The sequence below is a fragment of the Papio anubis genome, chromosome 2 (genome assembly GCF_008728515.1).
Source record: "Papio anubis isolate 15944 chromosome 2, Panubis1.0, whole genome shotgun sequence".
In the NCBI taxonomy this organism is placed as follows: domain Eukaryota; kingdom Metazoa; phylum Chordata; class Mammalia; order Primates; family Cercopithecidae; genus Papio; species Papio anubis.
This window is the reverse complement of record NC_044977.1, coordinates 185,770,354-185,798,014: the sequence shown is the minus strand read 5'-3', so window position 1 is coordinate 185,798,014 and position 27,661 is coordinate 185,770,354. Positions and strand designations below refer to the sequence as shown.

Here is a 27,661-nt window from a genome sequence, read left to right as displayed (position 1 = left end):
CCTCATATTATTTCCATCCCAGCTAGGTCTGCTCACCCCATTCCTGGATACTCCATTCTTCAAGATGCCTTACTCACCTCCAGCCAAAACTACTATACCTTCCATAGACCACAATCAAAGGTGTATCTAGAGACACTATTGCAGCTTGATGGCAAACAACTAGACAGGCCTTCAGTCACCTAAAAGTACTTGCACGTTTCAAAGAGGAGACTGTATCATCAAATTGATCTCAAGCCTATAATCAAACTGATTTCAAACCACACTTTTGCACAGTTGGTGGGAATGTAAACTGATAACAAACATTAAAAAAAAACAGAATTCATGAAAAGAAGTTTGGTTAGACTAACGTTTATACAATTTTACCCAATAATTACACTTCTAAGCATGTAGCCCAAGAAAATAATCTATATTTAAATTTTTTTCTTAAAAACATGAGAATAGCTAAATAAACCATGGTATATGTACACAATAAAACATAATAAATAATGAGGCAATTTAAGTTTTGAAGATTAGTAAATAAAAGTTTGCTACAGCATGCAAAAAAAGTATATTACAACATTTAGTATGACATGATCACAAATGTTTTATTAAATCTTTTCTAGAAAAAAATTAAAAACCCCCAAAATGTCCAGTTATTATCACTGGTTTGTGATTTATATCCTTGTGATACTTCTAAACTTATTTTAATTATATTGCTTTCATAATGTGAGAAATGTATAAATTGATATTTTATTATAAAAATAAATACATATTTACCTTCCTCACAGAGTTTTGAGGAAAAATGGTACAGACAGACAACCGGTAAGAATAAAGATAATTTATATTTGGCTGTATATTTATGCAGCAGTAACTCTGAATAAAACTAACCAATAGAAGGTATCATCACAATTCTCTGAGATCAATGAGAAATACTATGTTTATCTATACAAACGAGAAGCAGCTCATAAAGATTGTAAAGGTCACACCTAAATTAGTGCAAACAGAATTTCAACTCTAGTGTGTCTGAGTAAAAATCCCATGCTATAATTCCAGAGCAAATAGTAAATCATAAAGCCCTAAAAAAAAAAAAAGCAGCAGCCTTTAATCAAATCTGCCCACACTGAATTTTAGTGGTTTTCTGGGTAACCGAGAAAGTGGATACTCAACATGGGGGAAAAGTAGGGAACTTGAAAAGGAACAAGAGAATGTATAGGAAGAACACAATGAGGATGATAATGGTGGTGTAAGAGTGGCTCTAGGAGCCTGATAGAGACCAATACAGGAAGAGAAGAGAAGGAAAATAGAGATGCTTTCTTTGTAGTGAGCTCGATATTGGTGTCAGACTTAAAGTTAAGTGACATTGTGAATCCCAGAAGTCTAAGAGACCAAAACACATAGAAAATGATTGCTGTTTATATGACATATCAGAAATCAGATCCTTTAGACCTTCTTGATCCAGGAGAAGGCACACAGCAAGGAAGATTTAGAGTGTTTAAGTGACTCGCCTGATAATATTGTTAACCAGCTCCTTGCAGGCTGACTGGAGTTTGGTCAACATATTTTTCAATAGGCCACTGAAATGTTCATACAATATGTGTTTAATATATATTTAAATATTAAATTTTATCAAATGAAGATTTCAAATAATTGACATGTCAGAAAGTTTTATAATCACATTCTATACAGAAAATATAATTGGTTCAAATTGAGTTATATATGGGTGATTGTGTATGTGTACCTGCACATACATGCAGATGCAAGGATGGAGGAAAGAAGGAAGAGAGGTATTAAGGAAATATTTATAAAACTTTGATCAATTCAAAATTTAGCAAACTAGAGCTCTGATCTGGTTTACAACCCCAGTTATAAAAAACTCATCTGATAAACAAAAATAGAGGTGCATGCAGTTCTCTACTCTTCTTGCTAATGTCCAGGCAGAATGTTAGCTTTGGCATAAAGAGCAACAGCAATAATAAATATTATATTCAATAAAATAGACTATTATTCTCTTGAGTTCTTTACTCTGTCAAAAGTAAAAATTATAAGCATCTGATATTTCGAACGTACAGAAATAAAATATATATGACTATCACATAAAGGTGTGAGGGTTATAAAGCCAATATTATGGTAATGTTTCTACCTTCCATTTGAATTCGTAAAATAGTGGTTCTCAGCAGATTATGAAAAATAATGAATATTGAGATTTCTAGAGCCATCACTGAAAACATGATATAGCCAAAACTAAAATAGATAAATTAAAATTGAATACTAAAAATAGGTTAAATAATTTGAAAAGAAGTCAGTATAAAAAGAAAGGGAGGAACACAGGAGGGAACCAATAGAAAACTAATAAATGGTAGTCCTAAAATTGCCATATTGATAATTACATCATATGTAAATGATGTAAATGCACCAATTAAAAGACAAGAGCTATCATAATGCATAAGAATGATCCAACCCTATATTGTCTAGAAGAAACTCATTTCAAATGTAATAATAAAAGTAGGTTAAAAGTAAAAGGATGGAGAAAAAATTTACCATGCAAACGTAAATCAAAAGAAAGCTAGATTTGCTATATTAATATTAATACAGACTAAAGTAGACTTTGGAATAAAGCAATTATCAGATATCAGAAATAAAGATAAATATTACGTATTAATAGAAGAGTCAATTCATTAACAGAATATAACAATCTTAAATATGACACAGCCAACAACAGAGCTTCAGTATACATGTAGTAAAACCAGACACATTTGACAGGAGAAAAAGACACATTCATAATTACAGTTGAAACATTCAAACCTCTTTTCTCAGTAATTAATAGAACTAGTAGACAGAAAATCAGAATGGATGTAAAAGAACTGCACAATACCACAAGTCAACTATAGCTAATTGACATTTATAGAACATTCCACCCAACAGAAGCTCATTACACAGTCTTTTCAAATGCCATAAAACAGTCATCAAGATAAACAATATCATGACTCTAGAAACAAACCTTAATAAATTAAAAATTTTTGAAATAATACAAAGTATGTTTTCTGACGATAATGAAATTAAACTAAGTTAGTACGGAAAGATAACAGAAAATGTCCAACTTAGCAATTAAACAAAATGCTTTGAAATACTTATGGGTCAAAGAGGAAGCCTCAAGAAAAACTAGACAATATTTTGAACTGAACAAAATAAAAAATAAATATATCAAAATGTATTGTATGCAGCTAAAGCAGTGTCTAATAGAAAACTTATAGCAATGGATGCTAACATTAGAAGTCTCAACTCAATAATATAAACTTCTAATTTAAAAAACTCAGAAAAGAAGAAAAAACATAAACCCAAAGAAAAAGAAAGAAAATAAGGCTGGAAATAATCAAGTTGAAAATAGAAAGAGAGAAAAACAGTGACACCAATAAGCTGACCGAGTTCTTTGAATGATAAATAAAATTGATAAATCTCTGGTAAGACTGACAGAAAAGAGAGAAAATGCAAGTTACCAATATGATAAATCAAAGTGGAAGATATCATAACAGATTCCTCTGACTTTAGAAAGGATAGTAGCTGGCACGGTGGCTCACACTTGTAATCCTAGAAATTTGGGAGGCTGAGGTGGGAGGATTGCTTGAGCCCAGAAGTTCGAGACCAGTCTGAACAGTGAACACGGTGAAACTCTTTACAAAAAACTACAAAAAGTCAGCTGGGTATGGTGGCACATGCCTGTAATCCCAGCTACTTGGGAGGCTGAGATGGGAGGATCAGGTGAGCCTAGGAGGTTGAGGCTGCAGTGAGCCGAGATCATGCCACTGCACTCCAGCCTGGGTATAGAGGGACACACTGTCTCAAAAAATAAATAAAATAAAACATATTCCCAATAATTTGATGTAACTCAACAATTTTGATGAAATTAACCAAATCCTAAAAAACCACAATTTACCAAACTCACCCAAGACAAAATAGATAATCTCAAGATTCCTATAACTATTAGAGAATCAAATTCACAATTAGAGTGTCCCAGAAAAAAAATCTCAGGCCCAAATTGTTTCATTGTTGAATTATATCAAATATATGATAAGATACATCAATTCTGCACAATTTTCCTCAGAATATAAAAGGCAGGACATAGGCATGGGAAAGACTTCATGACTAAAACACCAAAAGCAATGGCAACAAAAGTCAAAATTGACAAATGGGATCTAATTAAACTAAAGAGCTTCTGCACAGCAAAAGAAACCATCATCAGAGTGAACAGGCAACCTACAGAATGGGAGAAAATTTTTGCAATCTACCCATCTGGCAAAGGGCTAATATCCAAAATCCACAAAGAACTTAAATTTACAAGAGAAAAACAAACAACCCCATCAAAAAGTGGGCAAAGGATGTGAACAGATGCTTCTCAAAAGAAGACATTTATGCAGCCAACAGACACATGAAAAAATGCTCATCATCACTGGTCATCAGAGAAATGCACATCAAAACCACAATGACATACAATCTCACGCCAGTTAGAATGGTGATCATTAAAAAGCCAGGAAACAACAGATGCTGGAGAGGATGTGGAGAAATAGGAACGCTTTCACACTGTTGGTGGGAGTGTAAATTAGTTCAACCATTGTGGAAGACAGTGTGGCAATTCCTCAAGGATCTAGAACTAGAAATACCATTTGACTCAGCAATCTCATTACTGGGTATATACCCAAAGGATTATAAATCATGCTACTATAAAGACACATGCACACGTATGTTTATTGCGGCACTATTCACAATTGCAAAGACTTGGAACCAACCCAAATGCCCATCAATGATAGACTGAACTAAGAAAATGTGGCACATATACACTGTGGAATACTATGCAGCCATAAAAAAGGATGAATTCATGTCCTTTGCAGGGACATGGATGAAGTTGGAAATGATCATCCTCAGCGAACTATCACAAGGACAGAAAACCAAACACTGCATGTTCTCACTCATAGGTGGGAATTGAGCAATCAGAACACTCAGACACAGGGCAGGCAACATCACATACCAGGGTCTGTCAGCAGGTGGGAGCCTAGGGTAGGGATAACATTAGGAGAAATACTTAATATAAATGACAAGTCGATGGGTGCAGCAAACCAACATGGCACATGTATACCTATGTAACAAACCTGCACGTGGTGCACATGTACCCTAGAACTGAAAGTATAATAAAAAAATAAAAATAAAAAAATAAAAGGCACTTTATACCAAACAAATACAGAAGTTCCACCAAGGATCATAAACAACATGATCAAGATAAAAACGACTACACATCATAACTACTACTATCGTCTCTCAACGGTGGGGTTAACTATTATTTGCTTTATAGTTTCCTTCCTATCAGAGTCCAGAGTTTTATTACTTTTGGGATCCTCAATATTTTTTAATTGATACATAATATTTTACATGTTTATGGGATATATACGCTATTTTGTTACACGCATAGAATGTGTAGTGATCAAGTTAGTATGTCTGGAGTATTCAATACCTTGAGTATTTATCATTTTTGTGTGTTGAGAACATTTCAAGTCCTCTCCTTTATCTACTTTGAAATATATAATATATTGTTGGTAATCATAGCCACCCTATTCTGCTTTTCTATAATGTATGTTTGTACACATTGACCAATCTCTTTTCATCACCCCTTTCCAACAACACATTCTACCTAGCCTCTGCTATTTACCATTCTACTCTCTACTTCCATGAGATAAATTTTTAAGCTCCTACTTATGAGTGAGAACTTAACAATATTTGTCTGTCTGTGCCTTATTTCACTTAGCATAATGACTCCCAGTTCCATCCATGTAGCTGCAAATGAAAATATTTCATTCCTTTTTTTTTTTTTTTCCTGAGACAGAGTCTCGTTCTGTCGCCCAGGCTGGAGTGCAGTGGTGGGATCTCGGCTCACTGCAAGCTCCGTCTCCCAGGTTCCAGTGATTCTCCCGCCTCAGTCTCCCAAGTAGCTGGGACTATAGGTGCCCGCTGCCATGCCTGGCTAATTTTTTTGTATTTTTAGTAAGGACCGGGTTTCACCTTGTTAGCCAGGATGGTCTCGATCTCTTGACCTTGTGATCCGCCTGCCTTGGGCTCCCAAAGTGCTGGGATTCCAGGCGTGAGCCACTGCCTGGCTGGCCTTCATTTCTTTTTTATAGCTGAGTAGTATTCCATTGTGTATATATACACCAAATTGTGTTTATTAATTGATGGACACATAGGTGAATAATATTGCAATAAACATGCAAGTGCATGTATCCTTCTTGATATACTGATTTCTTTTCCTTCGGATAAATATTTAGTAGTGGGATTTCTGGATTTTATGATAGTTTTTAAATTTTTGAGAAATCTCCATACTATTTTCTGTAGTGGTTATATTAATTGACATTCCTATCAATAGTGAGTAAGAGTTCCCTTTTCTCTGCATCCTCAATAACATCTGTTATTTTTTGTCATTTGAAAAATAAGCTAACTGGGATAAGATGATATCTCACTTTGATTTTGATTTGCATTTACCTGATGATTAGTGATGCTGACGATTTCATATAGTTATTGGCCATTATTACATTTTTTTTAAAAAAATGTCTTTTCATATCTTTTGATATCAGTAATCTCATTTTTACAGGATTATTTTTACTGTTGACTTGAGTTCCTCATATATTCTGGATATTAGTCCCAAGGCGGATGGATAATTTCAAATATTTTCTTCCATTCAGCAGGTGTTTCTTCATTCTGTTAATTGCTTTCTTTGCTGTGCAGAAGCTTTTTAGTTTAATAGCCTCATTTTTAGTTTAAATAGTCCCATTTGTCTATTTTTTTTTTTGTCTTTTCTTTTGAGGGCTTATCCATAAAAATCTCCACCTAGACCAACATTCTGAAGTGTTCTGTGTTTTCTTCTAGTGGTTTATAGTTTTAGATCTTACATGTAAGTCTTATCTGTGCTGATTTTTGTATGTGATGAGAGTTGGGATCCAGTTTCATTCTTCTGCATATGAATATCCAGTTTTCCCAGTACCACTTATTGAAGAGTGTGTCCTTTCCCCAATGTATGTTATTTGTGCGCTTGTTGAAAATCAGTTAGCCGGAAATATTGAATTTATTTTTGGATTTCCTATTATGTCCCATTGGTCTATGTATCTGTTTTTATATCAGTGTCATGCTCTGTTGGTTACTTTAGGCTTGTAATATATTTTAAAGCCAGTTAATGTGATGCCTCCAGTTTTGTTCTTTTTGCTCTAGAATGCTTTGGATATTTGAGCTCTTTTTTGTTCCGTATGATTTCTAGGATTTTTCTTTTCTGTGAAAAATAATATTGGCAGTTTGATAGGAACTGCCTTGAATCTATAGATAGCTTTGGGCAGCATGGTCATTTTAACCATTTTCATTCTTCCCATCCATGAGCATGGAATGTTGTTGCATTTCTTCCTCCTCCTCCTCCCTCTTCTTGTTCCTCCTCTTCCTTCTCCTCCTCCTCTTCCTCTTCCTCTTCTTCTTCTTTTGTAGTTTTCTTTGTAGAGATATTTTGCCTTCTTGGTTAAATTTACTCCTAGGTATTTTACTTTTGTTGTTATTGTAAATGAAATTGCCTTCTTTATTGCTTTCTCAGCTAGTTTGTTATTGATGTATAGAAATGCTACCAATTTTTGTATTTTGATTTTGTATCCTGCAACTATATTGAATTCATTTATCAAATCTAAGAGGTTTTAGGATGAGTGTAGGTTTTCTCAGATATATCATCAGCAAAGACAAACAATTTGACTTCCTCTTTTCCAGTCTGCATGCCTTTTATTTCCTTCTCTTGCTTTACTTCTCTGACTAGGACTTTCAGTGCGATGTTAAATAGGAGTGCTAGAAGTGGCCTTTTCTTGTTCCAGTTCTTAGAGGAAAGGCTTTTAGCATCTCCCCATTCAGTGTGATGTTAGCTGTGGATTAAATATAGCCATCATTATGTAGAGGCATGTTTCGCCTATGCCTAGTTTATTGAGAGTTTTCTTTACCATGAAGAGATGTTAAATTTTATCAAATGCTTTTTTTTTATCTATAGGGATCATCATATGGTTTTCATCTTTCATCCTATTGGTGTATTACATTTATAGATTTGCATATGTTGAATCATCCTTACATTTCTGGGATACATCCTACTTGATCCTGATGTATCACTTTTTCAATGTGCTATTGGTTCAGTTTGCTAGTATTTTGCTGAACATTTTTGCATCTATGTTCATCAGGAATATGGTTTATAGTTTTTTTTTTTCTTCTTTTTATGTCCTTGTCTGGTCTTAGTATCAGGTTAATGCTAGCCTCATAGAATGTGTTAAAGACAATGCCCACCTCTTCAATTCTTTGAAATAGTTCGAGAATAATTGGTGCTAGTTCTTTGAAAGTTTGGTAGAATTTGGTAGTGAAGCCATCTCGTACTGGACTTTTTACATGTGGGTTACTGATTCAATCTCATGACTTGTTATTGGTCTGTTCAGGTCTTCTATTTATTCCTTATTCAACCTTAGTAGGTTGCAATGTGTCCAGGAACTTGTCAATTTCTCGTTGGTTTTCCAGTTTCTTAGTATATAGTTGTTCATTATAATCTCTGATGATCTTTTGCCTGTCTGTGATATATTTTTCATTTCTGATTTTGCTTAAGTCTTCTCTATTTTTATCTGGGTTAGTCTAGCAAGTGGTTTATCAATTTTGTTTATCTTTTCAAAAAGCCAACTTTTGGTTTTATTTGTCCTTTGCAATTTTTTTTAGTCTGTATTTTGTTTAGTTTTGCTCTGATCTTTACTATTTCTTTCTTTCTACTAATCTTCTATCTGGTTTGTACTTGCTTTTCCATTTCCTTAAGGTACTTTGTTGGATTACTTATGTGAAATCTTTTTACCTTATTGATACAGGCATTTATTACTATAAACTTCCCTGTTAGCACTGCTTTGGTTGTATCTCATAGGTTTTTTATACGTTGTGTTTCAATTTTCTTTTTTTTTTTTTTTTCTTTGCTTCAAGTTTTAATCAAAGCTTTTATATAAGATTACTTTATTCCTGCATCTTCTCAATTGTTTCTTCCTTGTATTTGCCCTTTTCCTTTCCTACTTGGCGAGATTTGGCTTTCCGTTCAAGGATCTTTTTGCGGTCTTTGTCCAGTTTTAGCCTAGTGATAACCACCTTGCTGGGGTGAATGCCTACGTGGACCGTTGTGCCATTAGCCTTTTCCCGCTGCACCCGTTCAATGTAGATAACATATTTCTTCCTGTAAACCTGGACTACTTTGCCAATTTGCTGACCTTTATAGTGTCCTCGTACAACCTGAACTTCATCATCCTTTCGGATGGGCATGGATCGCACGTTGTACTTCTGTCTCAGCTCTTTGGAAAGAGGGGAAGACATAATCTTCCTGCGAATGTGGGAAGGTGCATTGAAATGCCTTTTGCGATTCTTGCTTCGGTCGGAAGTCACAAAGGGATTAAACTTCATTTTGGCCGCTCCCGCTTCGGTCGTGTTTCAATTTTCATTTGTTTCAGGAAATTTTTTAATTTCCTCTTTCTTGACCCAATGATTAGAAACATGTTATTTAATTTGCCTGTATCTGTACAATTTACAAAGTTCCTCTTGCTATTGTTTTTCTAGCTTTATTCCATTGTTGCCTATGAAGAAACTTGATGTAATTTCAATTTTTAAAAAATTTTTGAGACCTATTTTGTGTCCTAATATATGATCTATCTTTGAGAATGTTCCTTGTGCTAATAAGAAGAATGTGAACTCCATAGCTGTTGGAAAACATGTTCTGTAAATGTCCATTAGGGCAATTTGGTCCACTGTGCGGTTTAAATCCCATATTTCTTTGTTAACTTTCTAGATGATTTGTCTAAAGCTGCGAGTGTAGTGTTGAAGTTTCCAACTATTATTGTACTGAAGTCTTTCTCTGCCTTTAGATCTAATAATATATGCTTTATATATATGGGTGCTCCGGTGTTGAGTACATAAATATTTAGAATTGTTACATCCCCTTGCTAAATTGATTACTTTATTATTACATAATGACCTTTGTTTCTTTTTTTTTCCTTACAATCTGTTTTATCTGACAGAAGTGTAGCCAGTCCTCCTAGTGTTTGGTTTCTATATGCATGAAATGCCTTTTTTCATTCCTTTTCTTCCATTTATTCTTCCATCTTTCAATCTATGTATGTCTTTCCAGGTGAGATGAGTTTGTTTTGTGTGTGTATGTGTGTATATATATTATATTAATATATCATATATATTTATATAATATATAATACATATTATATTTGGGTCTTTAAAAAAAATCTATTCAGTCTGTATCTTTTGAGTGGAAAGTATATTCCATTTAGATTGAAGGTTGTTATTAATATATGAGGACTTATACCTGCCATTAATTACTGCTTTTGTGTAGTCTTTGTTCCCTTCTTTCTCTAACAGTTGGTCACTTTATGTTATATGTTACATATGCTTTGATTATTCTTTTTTATTTTTTTCATAATTGTGATTTGGTTGTTTTCTGTAGTGTTAACATTTGAGACTTTTCCTTGTTTTTGTGTTTGTTGTATCAGTGTTATTTATATTTTTATGTGTTTTCTTGATGGTAAATATCCTTCCCTTGCTTCCAGGGAATAGAATTCTCTTAAGCATTTCTTGTAGGCCAGTCTAGTAGCAATAAATTCTCTCATCTTTAGCTTATAGGGAAAGAGTATATCTTCTTTATTAATGAAGGATAACTTTGTTGAGTATAATATCCTTGGCAAACATTTTTTTTCTTTCAGCACTTAGAATATATCATTCTCTTTGCTCCTGGCCTGTGGGTTTCTGCTGAGCAACCCACCCTTTGTCTGATAGGGGTCTCTTTATAAGTGACTAAACTTTTATTTACTCTTTTTTTTTTTTTTGCTGCTTTTAGAATTCTCTCTTTGCCTTTTGAAAGTTTGACTATAATGTGCTGTAGAGAAAACCTTTCTGAACTGTGTCTATTTAGAGAGCTCTGAACCTTATATGTGGATATATTAATATCTTGCTAGACTTGGGAAGTTTTTATGAATTATTTTGTTAAATAGGTTTTCTAATCCTTTCATTTGATTCAGAAACACCAAAAATTCTAATGTTTTATCCCTTTGTGGTATCTTATATGTTATGTTTGCTTTGATCTTTATTTTCTTTCATTCTTCTGTTTTCATTTTTATCTAACTGGGTTATTTTTTAAAAACCTGTATTCAATTTCTGAGATCCTTTCTTCTGGTTGATCTAGTCTATTGCTGAAGTTTTCAAATGTATTTTGTGTTTCACTTAGTAAATTCTTCAGTTTCTGAATTTCTCTTTTTTTTTTTTTTGAGACAGAGTTTCGCTTTTGTCACCCAGGCTGGAGTGCAATGGTGCGATCCTGGCTCACTGCAACCTCTGCCTCCCAGGTTGAAGTAATTCTCCTATCTCAGCCTCCTGAGTAGTTGGGATTACAGGCATATGCCACCACACGCAGCTAATTTTTGTGTTTTCAGGAGAGACAGGGTTTCACCATGTTGACCAGGATGGTCTCAATCTCTTGACCTCGTGATCTGTCCGCCTTGGCCTCCTGAGGTGCTGGGATTATAGGCATGAGCCACCGCGCTCAGCCTGTTTGGTTCTATTAATGATATCTATCTCTTTGGTAAATGTCTCATTTATATCCTGAATTATCTTTCTCACTTCTATTGCTTTTTGGTATTCTCCTACGTCTTACTGTATTTCTTAGTATCAATATTTTGAATTTATTTTATGACTTTAATAATTTTTACTGGGATTTATTGCTGGAGAATTATTGTGTTCCTTTGATGGTGTCATATTTTCCTGCTTTTTCATGCTTCCTGTGTCTTTATATTGGTATATGCACATCTGGTAGAATAATCATTTCTTATAAGTTTTTTGAATTTGCTTTCATAGAGGAGGACATTTTCCTAAAAATGTTATCTATGAAATTAGATGAGTAGGAAATTTTGGCTTCTATTCTCAGTATGTACTGTCCTGTAGCCTCTGTATAATATCTTCAGTTGTAAACAGCATCAACAGTGTCTATTATTTCCTTCATGGCTTAGGGTGTGGTTGTTAGTGGAGGCTGTAGTAAACTTTTGCTGGGGTTTGGACACCAGGTAGGCCAGCCTTTGGACACCTGCAGTAGCAGTAGCAGGCTGAGTGTGCCTGTCCTTGGACCCTAGGGCAGTGTACACTGGTACCATTGCTAGTGAATCCAGGCAAGCCAATTTTGGGGCCCCCAGGTGGCTTGCTCAGGCGGTTCAAACGGCAGTGGTAAGTAGATGGGTAGGCAGGTTCTTGAGCCCCTGGGGGGCTGGCATGTCATGGGTAATCGCATTTGCAGTGGTGAGGCAACCCTCTGGGACCCAAATCTTCCACACTGGTATTGACAGTGGCTGTGCCAGCCTGAGTGGGCCAGCCCCCAGGCCTGCAGGTGATGTGTGTAAGTTGGTGGCAGTTATGGTGGTAGCAGCAGTGTTTGGGTGGGCATGACCAGAAGGAATGCTCAGGTGCCAATGGTGGTATACTGAAGTGAGCAATCTTCAGGCCCCTGGATGGTGTTCCTGGGGACTGAGGGGTAGGGCCGAGCTGGGCGAACCTGTCCTTAGGCCCCCTGGTGGTGTGTGCGGGCACTGGTTGTGGTAAGCAGAAGCAGGGTGATCCCCTGGGAGGCCAGTACAATGTTAAGGTAAGGGCCACAGCAGCTACACCATGGCCCTCCTACTGGGAAGGAAAGAGCTGCTTTGAGAGTGTGTACTTTGCTTGCATCTCAGCCCCACCACAGTGGCAGCAGCTGTGGGCAGTGAAATTTATCCTGAGGTACATGAAAATGTGTGGCTGCTACTCTGTTGTGGGATAAAAGGGTTACTGCCTGTGGCTCTTGCCTCAGTCTTGGTGGCAGCCAATCCAGCCAGGGAATGTCAATGGTGCTTCAAGGATGTGGAGATGCATGGGCTGTTGGGCATCAGGGTAGGATGCAGTCTTGTGGGGGCTGGGTCTTTGAAATGGTGTCATGCTGCAGCTGCTGAGGACTCAGAGGTTTGTGGGATTCAGCATGAGCTCTCTCTCTCTCACAAGCAATACTGTTGAGTGGTCTTCAGCTCCTTATATTAGTCTCAGGGTCCATGATGGTCAAAGGGTTCTTCTTTGGCTAGCACTATAGGAGACTGTGGTGGGAATGTGGACTGTGAGGGGTCTCCCACTTACCCTTGCCCAACATTAGGGAGCCTCTCCAGGCTCCCAGCGAGCCCTCACTTGCCTTTCCTTTCTTTTTTTGGTGCTTCCTGTGACTTTTCTGTTGAATTCCAGTTTTCTCCCTTAGATGATCTATTCAAAATGTGACCATCTACTTGCCATTTTAGCTCCTCTCCATGGAGCAGGTGCATATGATGAATCCAGTCAACCACTTTGAAGATTCCTTTCTAAAACTTTAAAGGCTATACAATTTTACCTGGACTTCCCATTTTAGTTATTTTAAACAATGCTGCAATGAAGCCTTCGTTTCTCTCGCGCTCTCTCTCTCTCTCTCTCTCTCTCTGTGTGTGTGTGTGTGTGTGTGTAGGTCCTTATTTACATTTGAATAGTTTTGTGGAATAAATATCTAAAACTGGAACTTATAGGTCAAAGGGAAAGTGTCTTTAAAATTAAATAAATTAGAATGGACAAATTGCCTTCCAATATATGATTTCAATTTATACTCTCATAAGAAATGAAAAGGTTGCCTGTTTCTCAACAATCTCACCAGCATTGGTTATTATCATTAAAATTTTTGCTGATCAGAAAGATATAATAATTAACCTCATTATTTCAATTCCCCAATTTTTTATTAGTGGAGAGTTTGAACACTTCGAATCTGTTAAACATTTGTACATTAATCATTTGTGAATTGCCTATATCTTTTTCCAATTGGGGAAATTTATCTCTCTTATTAAATTTTGAATACTTAGTTTATTGGGTTTATTAAGCTTTTGTCATGAATTACAATTTTTAAAGTTTATGTCTTTTTAATATGAACTTTAGCCAAGTTTTTAGTCTTATCTTTTAATACTTATGAGCTTCACATTATGTTTTTATAGTCAATTATTTTTATACCCTAACCTGATTATTTTTCCTTTCCCTGTTTTGATCAATTTGATTCATATTTTCAGGCCTAAATAGAAAATTGCTTTCTCTGCAATGTGTTGCCAATTTCAGGCACACTAAATCATTCCTTTTTCTATGCCTTATAAAAACACATAAACACATATATCTAACTACTTTTCATAGATAATTTTATACACATTTGCCTTTTCTGCTGTGTTATCGTCTTCTCAAGGATAGAGATCATGATCTGTGTCACAAAGATCATAGGTGTAAAATTATTATGACTAGACCTACTGTATGTGCTTGATATATCTATGAATCTTGGATTATATCAGATGTAGGGCATTATGCTAAGAGCTGTTGCCTAAGCCTTTCCAGACACAAATAGGCTACATAGATATTGGTCTTTTGATACTTAGAGCTGAAACCTCCTCACATATATCTGGGATGATTCAACAAGTATTTATGAAAAGGAATAGTTTTAAATAATTACCACCAACTCCCTAGGGAAAAATCTGATACAGGTTAAAAGGGTTTCCTTCAAAGTTTACAAAGAATTAAAAAAAAAATTGCAAAAGTAAGAGTTATGTAGTTAGCATCAATCATTCTGGGAGAACTTTTAAGTGTTAATATTATTATCTACCTCGTGAAGACATGACAGGCATGCTTACACAGTCTATGAATAATACAAACATGGGATATAAAGTAACATATTCTTTTTTTCTTTTCTTTTCTTTTTTTTTTTTTTTTTGAGATGGAATTTTGCTCTTGTTGCCCAGTCTGGAGTACAATGGCACAATTTTGGCTCACTGCAAACTCTACCTCCCAGGCTCAAGTGATTCTCCTGCCTCAGCCTCCTGGGTATCTGGGACTACAGGCACCCACCAACACATTCGGCTAATTTTTGTATTTTTAGTAGAGATAGGGTTTCACCATGTTGGCCAGGCTGATCTCGACCTCCTGACCTCAGGTGATCCACCTGCCTTGGCCTCCCAAAGTGCTGAGATTACAGGCTTGAGCCTATGCACCTGGCGTAAACTAACATACTGGACAACAGAATCAAGAACCTGGAAGTTCCTTGACAACAGACTGAAATGTCAAATTGTTTGGAGAGACTCCACTCACCTTTATTTACTAATCCAATGGAGTTCATTTTTCAGTGATATTAAAATAATTCAAATTAAAAAGGCACATTCTCTGCCATTCAGATATCCTTTGCTAACAATCAGAACAAAACATGGTGATTCCATTTCATGACTAGTTATCAATGTTTAGGTTGTATCAAAAAATCAGTAAAAGTGGGTTAAATTTCTAAATTTCAAGATTTCTATCTCTAAGAATCTGACATATTTGTTCATGTCCATAAGTTCCTATTTCTTGTATAGTGAGAGAATGCTTGGCTAAGATCCTCACTTAATGAATATTGTATTTAAGAGGAAAGTAGTTTATTTGCAGACTTTAGGAATTATTTAGCTATTAACCTATACATGGAAAAGAGTAAAGAAAATATGCTACCAAGTAATGGGAAAAAAAGAGCCTCACACCAGTTGTTGTAGCAGTTCAGAAAGACTAAAAATCTAAAAGGATCCCACTCCCTACTTTCTAAACCAGAACACTAGCCATTAACATCCTGGGTAAGTTTACCATTTTTCCATTCTTTTTTTTTTTTTTGAGACGGAGTCTCGCTCTGCCGCCCAGGCTGGAGTGCAGTGGCCGGATCTCAGCTCACTGCAAGCTCCGCCTCCCGGGTTCACGCCATTCTCCTGCCTCAGCCTCCCGAGTAGCTGGGACTACAGGCCCATTTTTCCATTCTTGTTATCCAACTCCATTTTTGTGGCCTTGACACATGGACATATATGAGGATATAAAAATGTTGGAATAGTCATAGGGTTTTTTTTTTTTTTTTTGCACTGACACAGCAGCCACAGATAGGCAAGTTTATTCAGTTAAATTCTTTCTCACTCTACCTTTACGTTCCTTTCAATACAGATGCCTCCAAGTGCCCTATTTCGTTTACCTCACTGGCAAAACCTCGTTTGTTTTCATTTTGTCTTTTAGCTCTTTCTGCATCTCCTCCTATGGGGACCCACTATGTGCCTTCAAGCACTGGGCGTGACAAGGACAGCCCTGTCCTCCTTTAGGACAAATAAACAACTACAACACTGTGTAAGAAGTAATTATTAGGCATTACGGGGCAAAGAAGCATTATCCAGACAGGAGAAAAAACGTGAATGGTATCCTCCAGGAGAACATTTCCAAGAATACAATCAAATACTTATCAAATGTGTAAGGAAGTAAGAAACAATATGGCACATTAAGAAACTACATGCTAGAAATGAGTGTGGTGGCTCACACCTGTAATCCCAGCACTTTAGGAGGCCGAGTCGGGTGGATCACCTGAGGTCAGGAGTTCGAGATCAGCCTGGCCAACATGGTGAAACCCCGTCTCTACTAAAAATACAAAAATTAGCTGGGTGTGGTGGCGCATGCCTGTAATCCCAGCTACTCAGGAGGCTGAGGCGGGAGAATCGCTTGAAGCCAGGAGGCGGAGGTTGCAGTGAGCCTAGATTATACCACTGCAATCCAGCCTGGGAGACAGAGGGAGACTCTGCTCATAAAAAAACAAAATTCAAAAAACAAGCAAAAAACTACATGCCTCAGTGTGTAAGAGAAAATTCTTCATTTTTTAACTTCTTTAACTTTTTGCCAACTTTTATGAGTCCAAGACTCAGAACGGAAAATCCCTGGAGAGAATAACAGGTTTTCCTAAGCGGATCCTATCCATCAACTTAAGAGATGGTATTTTATGAGAATTGGGAATGTCCTAATTTTTAACTGTCAAATCAGAGTTTACACATATTTATGTTGAATTATGACATATTCCAAGGCCTCGAATGACCTGCCCCTTGGAATTATTTGATAGTTTCATTTCACTGGCTCAAGGATTGAGAACTATATCTGTACTGGAATGAAAGGGGCCAATGAAAAATTTATTTTTCCCTAATCAAATTAGTGACAAAGCATCTATGTATTTGCCGCGTTATAACTTTCATTTTTTGTTTCCTCTTGCCTTTCTCCACTTGACTTCCTCCCAATATTAAGCAGTATATTCTATATCCAAATGTACACAGCAAAAATTCCAAGAAAACATATCAAACAAGGTAAGCCATTTTAAAATCATTCCCCTTAATCTTGTCAACAGATACTCTATGATATCCCACTGTCTAACTTACCCCCACTATTTTTCTAGAAATTTTTGGTAGAAAAGATAGCAGGACTTGTGCAGTAAATAAGTGATTAAAAAAAAAAAGAAAGAAAATCTACCAACATTATGAAAATGCACAAACACAGGAAATCTAAACATCACAGAAAGGTGTATTAATACGATTAACCCATTAAACTCCTTAGCTTACCTGGGAAGTATGTAACATCTATGATCTCACCACTTTATAAATGAGGAACTGGGGCCTGAGATCATGAGTGACTCAGTGGTATAGCCAAGAAAAGCCTGTTTCATGTATTAGTTTTTTCTTCCCTCTTATTCTATCACCGGGTACTTAAACCTGCATATGCACATAGAATTCATGTGCATAAATTCCTCCTGCATTAAAGAAGGATAGACAAGCGGTTTGTTATGGTAGGAAGTGCTCTGGATAGGATTCAGATCTAAAATCTGATTCTTTGCCAGCCACAGTGGCTCATGCCTGTAATCGCAGGACTTTGGGAGGCTGAGGTGGGCAGATCACAGGAAGACAGGAGTTCAAGAACAGCTTGACCAATAAGGCAAAACCCTGTCTCTACTAAAAATACAAAAATTAGCCAGGTGTGGTGTTGCATGTCTGTAATCCCAGCTACTTGGGAGACTGAGGCAGGAAAATCACTTGAATCAGGGAAGCAGAGGTTCCAATGAGCCGAGATCATGCCACTGCACTCCGCACTCCAGCCTGGGTGACAGAGTGAGACTCTGTCAAATATATATATATATATATATATGAATCAGAAATTTATTTTTATATATATATATTATTTTGCTGTCCCTACCAGCTAGAAAGCCTTGAGCTGGTACCATCTTTTCTAAATTGGGGTTGACATGGGGAATGATCAAGATAAAAGATGTAAATAATCTCCCTCCCCATACGAATGGAAACACATATATTGTAGATATTTGAGGCAGACCCAGAATCCATAATCCACACCAAATCTTCTCTCAGCTAACAATGTTGACTCTCTTCCCAAAGGCCTTGGTCATTCAGAGCCACTAGCCTTTTTACACACTATTGAAAAGACAGGTTTAACAGAGCTATAAATAGCATAGGCCCAAAGACTGAAGAGAAAGCCCATGCCACTCACCCACATGGGGTCACTGAGGTCCGAGTCCTGCATGCGGATACAGTCCATGCTAATCTCAATCTTATTTGTCGCACCATCTTCTGATGGTTCATCCACAAAGTTCAAGTCAATGGGCTGAACTGAACATATAGGCCTAACACATAGGAAAGAAAAAAAGTGAGTTAGGCATGGAAAGGGACTAAAACATACTCATGCTGTTGTTAACAACAAGTAATTTCTAATTCAAAGTCAGCAAGGCTCATTGGTTTCTTGAAGTTAGAAGCCCTAGGTTTGAGTCCTGGCTCGATCACTTATCAAATGTGTAATTTCAAGCAGTTCAAATCCAACCCTCATTTGTTAAATGGGGATCATGACCTCTGCCCTCCTCAGATAATTACTGGGTATGATGCAGGAAATAATGGCTGCATCTGTGATAGAGTATTTTATACTCTATTCCTAAGGGTCTCCAGTGTGCTGAAATTCTCTTTTTACCTTTTCTTAATTTATTCACTTATACAAACCTGCTTTGAATAAAGAAATAATAATACTTTTCACAGCAAGGTATAAACAACACAATTTAGTATTTTATCTTCTCAGTGAATACCTGCATTATAAAAGTAGATAAGTCTTCAAGCCAAAGGAATGGATTCTGAGTATCAGAGAAACATTGGGGAAGTGAATTTGGTGCAGGAGGGCTTAGGCCCTCCAAAATTACATCACCTTGGATTAGTAAGGATCTTTTGGAGTTAGAAATGGAAAAAAATCACCACTGAATTTTGAACAAAGCGATGGCATTGGAGTCATTAACTTTTCCTAAATAACTTCTACTGATTCTAGAAAAAACATACCCTACTAAGCAATATTTTGACCACCCACATACCTATTTAGTTCAAGCATAACATTTCTTGCTTGTTTTATACTTACTGTTCTAGAAAATCCCAGATATGCTGGAAAACCTCTGGACTGAGGAATTCATTTGTCTGTGTGCTCTGGGACATGGTGGATCGGTAATAACTTTCTTTCCAAGAGAAATGAGCTGGGGTTTCTACGAAACTTAAAAGGACAAAAATGAAACTAGTATTATACTTTCTGTATTTATGACACTGAATATTTAAATTAAAGCATACTCTATCATGAAAACATCAAGTGAATCTATAAAATCATGCAGGTATATATGTAGCACATGTTACAAGTTACACAATTGGCATTTCTTCAGGCAGTGTAATGAATCCAATTTTGCCAGAAAATCAGGCAGACCTCCAATGCTAGACAATCTCATCTTCTATCAAAGCTCTCCTTTCCTAACTAATAGTATTATTATGCTCTATACCTCCACTATCCAGCATCTGTGTTCTGTAGATTCTGAAAAGAGAATAAACATTTCCTCATTAAATCTGACAGCAAGTCTGACCTATCATTAAACCCATTTTGTAAGAGTCTCAAATGATTATCTGCCCATCCTGCCACCAGCAGGTAAGAAACAGAACCCGGAAACAGAAATGAGCTCAGAAAATTTAAATTTTTTCCTCAGTTTAATCGTCCCTCCCATAACCACAATCTTAGAATCACACTCAGGGACAATAAACTCAAACCTGCGGACCTAATATTTTTTAATTTTTTATCGCCAGTTACTTACCTTGATGTGTGGGTGGTTCTTAATTAAAGTGTAGAATTGTATGTTAGACTTAATAATAAGCAAACATCTGAACACTTTGCAAATGAATCCTATTTCTGTTTGCTTCATTTTGCTGCTGAGCCCTGAAGTTTGCTGTACTTATTTTTTTAAACATTTATTCCTATATATTTGGAGGAAAACATCAGCTTTCTCAGATGATGCATTCTCCAAATCTAAATATCATGTGGGCAGATCATCTTAATATGTGATTTGTGATAATCAGTAGACTAATTTTATCCCAGGATAAAATTGGTTAAGTTCTTAATTGTTACTGTTCCTGTTATAAAGAATTTTTAAAAATACTGTATTAGGATAGTCAATCACCTTCTTCAAATTTCAAATGTGTGTTCTGGTCTAGTAATACAGTAGAAGTTAATAGTATTAGATTTATTAATGCTGATTTCTAAGCTACCTGCGATAGCACATTCATTTGCTCAAGTTAAACATGCATAGAGGATTTATTTGCCAGGAAGCATAATGGAAACTGGAAATAAAAGGTGTATAATAGTGTCTCATCTTCTAGGAATTGATGGTATAGAAGGAAAGACAGGAAAACAAACCTACAGTTAATGTGTTAGCAGTGTAGACAGCACTACAAAAACATAAAGATGAACAATGTGAAGGAAAGAGTCTTAACTGATAAAAATTAGGCAGGTCAGGTAAGAGCTAATGGTACAGAGTGGGCACTCTGTGACAACAGCATAAACAAAATACTATAATGGAAAATAGCTTGATATGTGTGAGAAAATCACAAGCAACTCTGTTAATATGGTGAAAAATTCTGGGCAGAGAATGCTGGGAGATTAAGCCAGAGAGATAAGAAGAAACTTATATACTATGTTTTTAAAAAGGCTATGTCAGTACTTGTGGTGAGTGTGTGTGTGTATTTACATATTTCAAAATATATTAAATGATATATATTTATATATTTAAATGACATATATATCATTAAAAATATTTATATATAAATGATATGTACATTTTAAATATCTCAAAATATTTTAAATAAATTTTAAATTGAGGAAATTAGATTTACATGCAATTGTAATGAATAATACAGAGAGATCACATGTACACTTTACTCAGTTCCCTCAATAGCAACATCTTGTAAAACTACCATATAATATAAAAACTGCGATAGTGACATTGATAAAATCCAGTGATCTGACTCATAAATCCCTCGCCAGTCTCTACTTGTACTTATTTGAATGTGAGTATATATATGTGTGTGTGTGTGCGTGTATTTCATTTAATACAATTTTATCACATGTGTGGAGTAGAGTATCTATCACCACAGTCAGTATTAAAGGATTTGATTCATGAGACAGGCACAGTCAGACTATGTTTTGTATTGGTAAATCTGGAAGTTGTGTGATGGAAGAATTTACAGCATGCCAGTTTATGGGTAAAGTGACTATTTAGAATGTTCCTGCATCAGTTCAAGTAAGACAATGAAAGGGCAAAATCAATGGGAATGGAGAAGATAGGGACAAAGTCAGTTATTAGTAAAAAGGCTAAATCATGTATTGGTTGTGTCACTAGTGAAGGAGAATGAAGAGTCAAAGATGACTCTACGTTTCCAGCTTGATTGAACCGTGTGGTTGATGATTCTACTAACTACATCGGTAAGTATAGTTGAAAGATCTGGCTTAAAGAAAGGGAGATTGTAAATTGCATTTTAGCATGTTGAGTTCTAAGTACCTAGAACTCAAACCTAGTTTTATCCACACATGTGATAAAATTGTATTAAATGAAATACACACACACATATATATACTCACATTCAAATAAGTACAAGTAGAACTGAGGATTTATGAGTCACATCACTGGATTTTATCAATGTCACTATGGCAGTTTTTATATTATATGGTAGTTTTACAAGATGTTGCTATTGAGGGAACTGGGTAAAGGGTACATGGGATCTCTCTGTATTATTCATTACAACTGCATGTAAATGTACAATTTCCTCAATGTAAAAAGTGAAACCAACTTAAATAAGTCTTACACTCTAGGAAGAAAAACAGACCACAAGTTTAGAAACAGAAATCTTCCTCATAGGGTAAAAATGAATCTGAGTGTGGATACAATGACCTATGCAGAACAGGTGCAATGAGAAAAGGTATGCGGGGCTCCACTTAGAAAACCTGAGAACTAACAGACCCTGAGAAATTTATGGTATTTTAGAAGCCAAAGTAAAAACAAAATTAAAAATAATCAACATTACTCAATGGCAATGGGATCTAGGAAGATAAGACCTGAAAAATACCTACTAGATTTGACATAAGGAGGTCGTTGCCAACCTTGACATTACAACCTTCTGTAGATTAATGATACGCTCAAAATATTTTAGTGTGTTGAGGAATAAATGGAGGTGTGTGTAAAAAGAAATGTTTTTTGGATACAATTGGATTAGAAGAACCTAAATTATGACTAAAGAGGGAGGACCTAGTGTGGAAAGAGAAAATTTCAAGATACTGGAAAGAAAGGGAATGGCATGGTAAGAAACCCTGCAATAGGCAGGTAGGAAAAGGTCAAGGCATAGGTAGAGAGGATAGTCTTGAACTAAAACCCCTTAACCCCTCATTCTAGGATGAAGTAGATGGCAAAATTAAGCACAGATATAAATATTTTCATAGAAGATAAATAGAAATCAAGGTTGATGACTTCAATTTTCTTGATGAAGCAGGAGGAAGACAAGGCCATCTGCTGAATATTGAAGGGGTCAGACATTAAGTGACTATTTGGGGAAAAAAGGTGAGGGCTTAGAAATGTGAATCAGGTTAGAAAATATGAATTTGTCATATCCCAGTCTACACAGTTATGTGATTCTCTTCAGCTTATACCACTGGGGAAAGGAACAAAAAATAGATAAAAACAATACTGCTGTTGTTTCACTGAACAGGTTACATCAGAGAATTAAGGGAATTGTGAAGACTAGCTTTGGATTCAGATTGGAGAGGGCAGGAAGAGGGTCTAGGGCAAGGAAACCCTGTCTATTCCAAAAATACAAAACTTAGCTGGGCATTGTGGCAGGTGCCTGTAATCCCAGCTACTCTGGAGGCTGAGGCAGGAGAATCACCTGAACCCAGGAGGCAGAGGTTGCAGTGAGCCGAGATCGTGCCACTGCATGCCAGCCTGGGCGACAAGAGTGAAACTCTGTCTCGAAAAAAAAAGGAAGGAAGGAGAGAAAGAGAAAGAGAAGGAGAAAGAGATGGAAAGAGGAAGAGAGAAAGAGAGAGAGAGAATGAGAAAGAGAGAGAACAAGAGAGAGAGACAGAGGGAGAAAGAGAGAAAAATAAAGAAAGAAAGAGAAAGAAAGAGAGAGAAAGGAAAGAAAGAAAGAAAACTATGTCTCTATGAGGTCAAAACAGTTATATAGGGCAGGAATTAACAAAGTTAAATTGGTAGAAATGGAAGAGTGGGATATCAGAATTGATGAGGTCCCTATAATTAGAAGACCATCTGATAATCCAGTATCTTTAAATTAAAAGGTTACATTAATTTTCTTCACTTTTCTTTTGAGATTGTGGCCTACTTGGTTTATTTACTGCCAAATAGCTAGTAGAGAAGAAGTAAAAGTTAATGGATTTAACACTGAAGTGAAATTTATAAATACTCTCATGATGACACTTTTGAATATGCTTGATTCACATTAAAATTTGTCTTCAGATAGAACTGAAGTACAAGAAAATAGGAAAAATAAAAGTAAATGCAATTCATAACAAATGTGAAAAATAGAAGTGAACAAAGGCATGAATTATTCAAAAACCAAAAAGCAGATAAATTCCCGTATGAGTGGCCATATACATGGACCCATAAGGACATCTCCAACATCCAAAGATCGAAACAGGATGCCTGATAGCTTGAAAGCCAGGTGAGCTCTAGAAGGTAAACATTACCAAACAAAGTAGGCTCTCAACAATAATGATATTAGTGTGTGAGATTTGAAAAAGTAAGAGTTTTTAAGTTGGCAGAAGTGTAGATTTAGTTTCTAAAGAGACTGATAATGTGACCAACATCTTCAATAATAAAGACCAAGGTAGATTCTAAAAAGAGTGTTATATAGAAGGAAGACATTATCTCTAAAGCAGAAGAGAGAAAAACAGCATTGGTTCCATACTCATCATCTATTATTTCCCTTATTTCCACATAGTAAGTTCTGGTTCCTGTCTTTACTTATTTTGTTATTTTTTTTGTTTCGCTTTTATTCCTAGGTTCTGACTCCTAAAAGTCATTTCCCTGTATTTCTAATGTCACCGTAATCAGCTGTGAAAACCTGGACAAGCCTCCAGACTCCTCAAACTTCAGCTTCCTTGCACATGACAGCATGGAGACGAGGATCTCCACTCCACTGCCTTTCCCATGCGTACCCAACCCTCAATGTTCTCTTCCTTACGTAGTACTTCCTAGGTCCGAGTTTCAGTATAGTTTTTCTCCTTTGAACTTTGTTCTTTTATTTCATCTCATCAATGCTATTTTGTCATACTTTGCTTGTTCAACAATTAATCTACTGCAGAGGATTTTAGGTAATTTGTGGGTGAAACATATCTCTCTCAACTCTGTATTTCTTGTGGTTTTATAGCTCCTTGAGGATCGAGTGGAAGAATTACAAGTTTTGGAATGGGGCTGACCTAGGTTCAATCTCAGTTCTACTAATGACATGCTTTGAGGCCATGGCCAAGTTACTCAGTGTCTTTGAACCTTAGTTTCTTCAACTATGCTTCCCTCAGAGGGTGGCTGAGAGGTTTTCTTTAAATGTGCTACGTAATTTTTATACAGAGCCTGGTAGTCAATGCATTGGTTCTATCACAAAAAGTGCTACATCATTTGCATCCAGGACATACTTGCTGAATTAAACTTATTAGATAGTGTGTTTGAATGGTCTGTTCAAGTTTTTAAAGTGTCACATAAAAATAAAATAATTATATGAAACTTATCCCTCCCTTCCATCTGTGACCTTGGGTCAAAAAAATACCCTCATCACTACTCATTTTCTTCTAGATCACTTTTGTCTTAGACTGGCTACATTAAATGAGGCAACTTTACCCCTCTCAGGGCTTCAAGGGGCTTTATTACAAAAGTCAGGAGTGGGGAGTTGGAATTATAAAAGACAAGAGAGGGGAGTTGGAATATCCTAACCAATTTCTTTCTTAAAGGTAATGATTTATCTGAATATAATCCCCTTCACTCATGCTCTCCATCCCACTAAACTTTCTTGCCTTTTTCGTTAGTCAGCATTTTCTCCTAACTTAAAGGACTATGTAATGATCAGCCTTTTCAAGCAGAATTTTCATTAGGTTACTCCTTTTGTGACAGAGAATTTACAATCATTAACCCTGCATCCTTGACAAAATCTAATCACCTTTGTCGCCCATTCTTTGGAGCAAACCCTCCTTACAAATTGTTTAGCCAGCTGATAAGGTTTGGCTCTGTGTCCCCACCCAAATCTCACCTTGAATTGTAATAATCCCCATGTGTCAAGGGCAGGACCAGGTGGAAGTAATTGGATCATAGGGGTGGTTCCGCACCACCCACTCTGTGCTGTTCTCCTGATAATGTGTGAGTCTCATGAGACCTGATGGTTTTATAAGTATCTGGCATTTCCCTGCTTCCACTCATCTCTCTTCTGCCACCCTGTGAAAGAGGTGCCTTCTGCCATTTTATAAGTTTCCTGAGACCTCCCCCAGCCATGTGTAACTGTGAGTGCATTAAATCTCTTTTCTTTATAAATTACCCAGTCTCAGGTATCTCTTCATAGCAGCAGGAAAGCAAACTAATACACCAGCTGTATCCTACAGGTTGTTTTCATACTTGAGCCCTTACAAATTGACCTTTTACATAATCCACCATCTTCCCCCGAGTCATATTCTTTACATTTGCCAACAGTGAGTTCACCTAGAAAGGATACAATATTTGTATATCTTGTTTAGGTTCACAGTCTCAATTTGGCATGCTTTAAGTATTCTTGTCCTTAGTTCATTCTATCATAATTTACCCACAAATTTACCCACATTGAAACGGCGTTTCCATTTTGTGTAGGTAGGTCTGTTGCCCCAACTAATAAGACACTGGCACTCAAAAATATTATTTTCCTTATTTTTTTTTGACAGATCTGTAGAAGGGAAAAACTAGAAAGGGCTTTATTTCTCATAATCTCTACTCCTTTCTTTTTATAAATGAAACTCATAGGGATTTGACTCATATCCCACAGGAAGTCCACAAGTATCTAGTTCTGGAGCCTAGCCATCCTGGGTCGTTGTGCAAAGCTCTTCAGATATAAAGTGTACAGTTAGCACTTTTGCAAACTGTACTGTCTAACTCCACAAACATAAAACATGTTATCAAACTTCACTGTACTAAATTCCTCAGTTAATATTCTGACCCATTTCAGTCTAGAATCTGGCATTTGGTAGAAGACAAATATAAGGAATACTTGAGTATCTTGTTTAAAATGCCATTTTAACATTATAGCATGCAAACATAGTAACCTGCATGCTTACAAACAGGGTATTTATTGACAAACTGCCCCCAAATTAGAACTTAGGAGACATTTGAGTAAGTGTAATCACCATGACATCAAGTTTGGAATACATTAGGGTTTTACACAACTGTGAAAATTTGATGGAAAATGCATGTAACATCCACGACTGAAATATATGAAAATGGAGCTCAGGAAGGGCTATGGGGAAATTGAAACCTGTAGAGGAGGTTTCTTAGGATTAAACAATGTGACAAATTGAATTTAGACAAAAAAGAAAAGAAAATATGTAAAAAGAAAAAGTAGACCTTCTTGGAAAAAATTATAAGGTCTAATGGTTAGAAGTCATCTAGTCCAAACTCTTAACTTATTAACAGTGACTTTGCAACTTCAGCCAAGATAGATATCTGTACCACATAAGGCTGCCCACTCTTTGTGAGACAGCTCAGAATGCTGAGTGAGAGATTTAAAAATTGAGGAAAGGTTTACTGCCCTAAAACCTTCAGACACTAGTCCGATGCATGCAGAAAATAATCCAATTGCAGTTGCCTTCAACATTTTCTCAATTATAGACTCTATTATGGGAATCTGATGATAGTTCTGAACAATCTTATACAATAAACAAAAAAAGTAAAAATGAAATATGCGTACTGACATACATATAAGTGATTGGGTTTGATTTTCAAAGATTTTATAGACCTTAATCCACATTCCTAATCCAAGTCTCATCGCTGAAAGCTTAGTTAAGAATCTGCACTGTAATCTTTCATCTGGATTAGGTGTTAGCAAACTACTCCTCACAGGCAAAATACATCCCACCTGTTTTTGTAGGTGAAGTCTTTTAAGGACACTGTCATATTTATTTAGGTGTTGCTATATGGCTGCTTTTGAACTATAACAGCAGAGTTGAGGAGTTGCAATAGCAACAATGTGACCCACAAAGTCAAAAATATGTTCTGGCCCTGTGTAGAAAAAGTTTTCCAACCCCTGATGTATATAAAAGACCTTTAAAGATTTTAAAATAAATTGCAGTTTGAGTTAACACTTGTGAAGTTGTAGAAACTTTCTCTTGGACCATTATATGTGGAGTACAAAACAGAAGT

At 36.2% G+C, this 27,661-nt stretch overlaps 2 protein-coding genes across 5 annotated transcripts in view; both read right to left on the bottom strand.

Moving 5' to 3' along the window:
* The window catches only part of TP63 (tumor protein p63), a 265,391-nt gene that overhangs the window by 140,918 nt on the left and 96,812 nt on the right, over positions 1-27,661 (bottom strand). For all 4 annotated transcript variants that reach the window (XM_017956052.3, XM_017956057.3, XM_017956050.3 and 1 more), the window contains exons 2-3: positions 19,330-19,458; positions 18,427-18,559 (exon numbers count right to left, since the gene is read on the bottom strand). In XM_017956052.3, the coding sequence (XP_017811541.1) occupies positions 18,427-18,559; positions 19,330-19,458 (262 nt within the window). The remainder of the gene's footprint in view (positions 1-18,426; positions 18,560-19,329; positions 19,459-27,661) is intronic.
* On the bottom strand, positions 8,958-9,501 carry LOC101024168 (60S ribosomal protein L26). Its single transcript, XM_003895267.4, has one exon. The coding sequence runs from the start codon at positions 9,451-9,453 to the stop codon at positions 9,016-9,018; it is 438 nt and encodes a 145-aa protein (XP_003895316.1). The 5' UTR covers positions 9,454-9,501; the 3' UTR covers positions 8,958-9,015.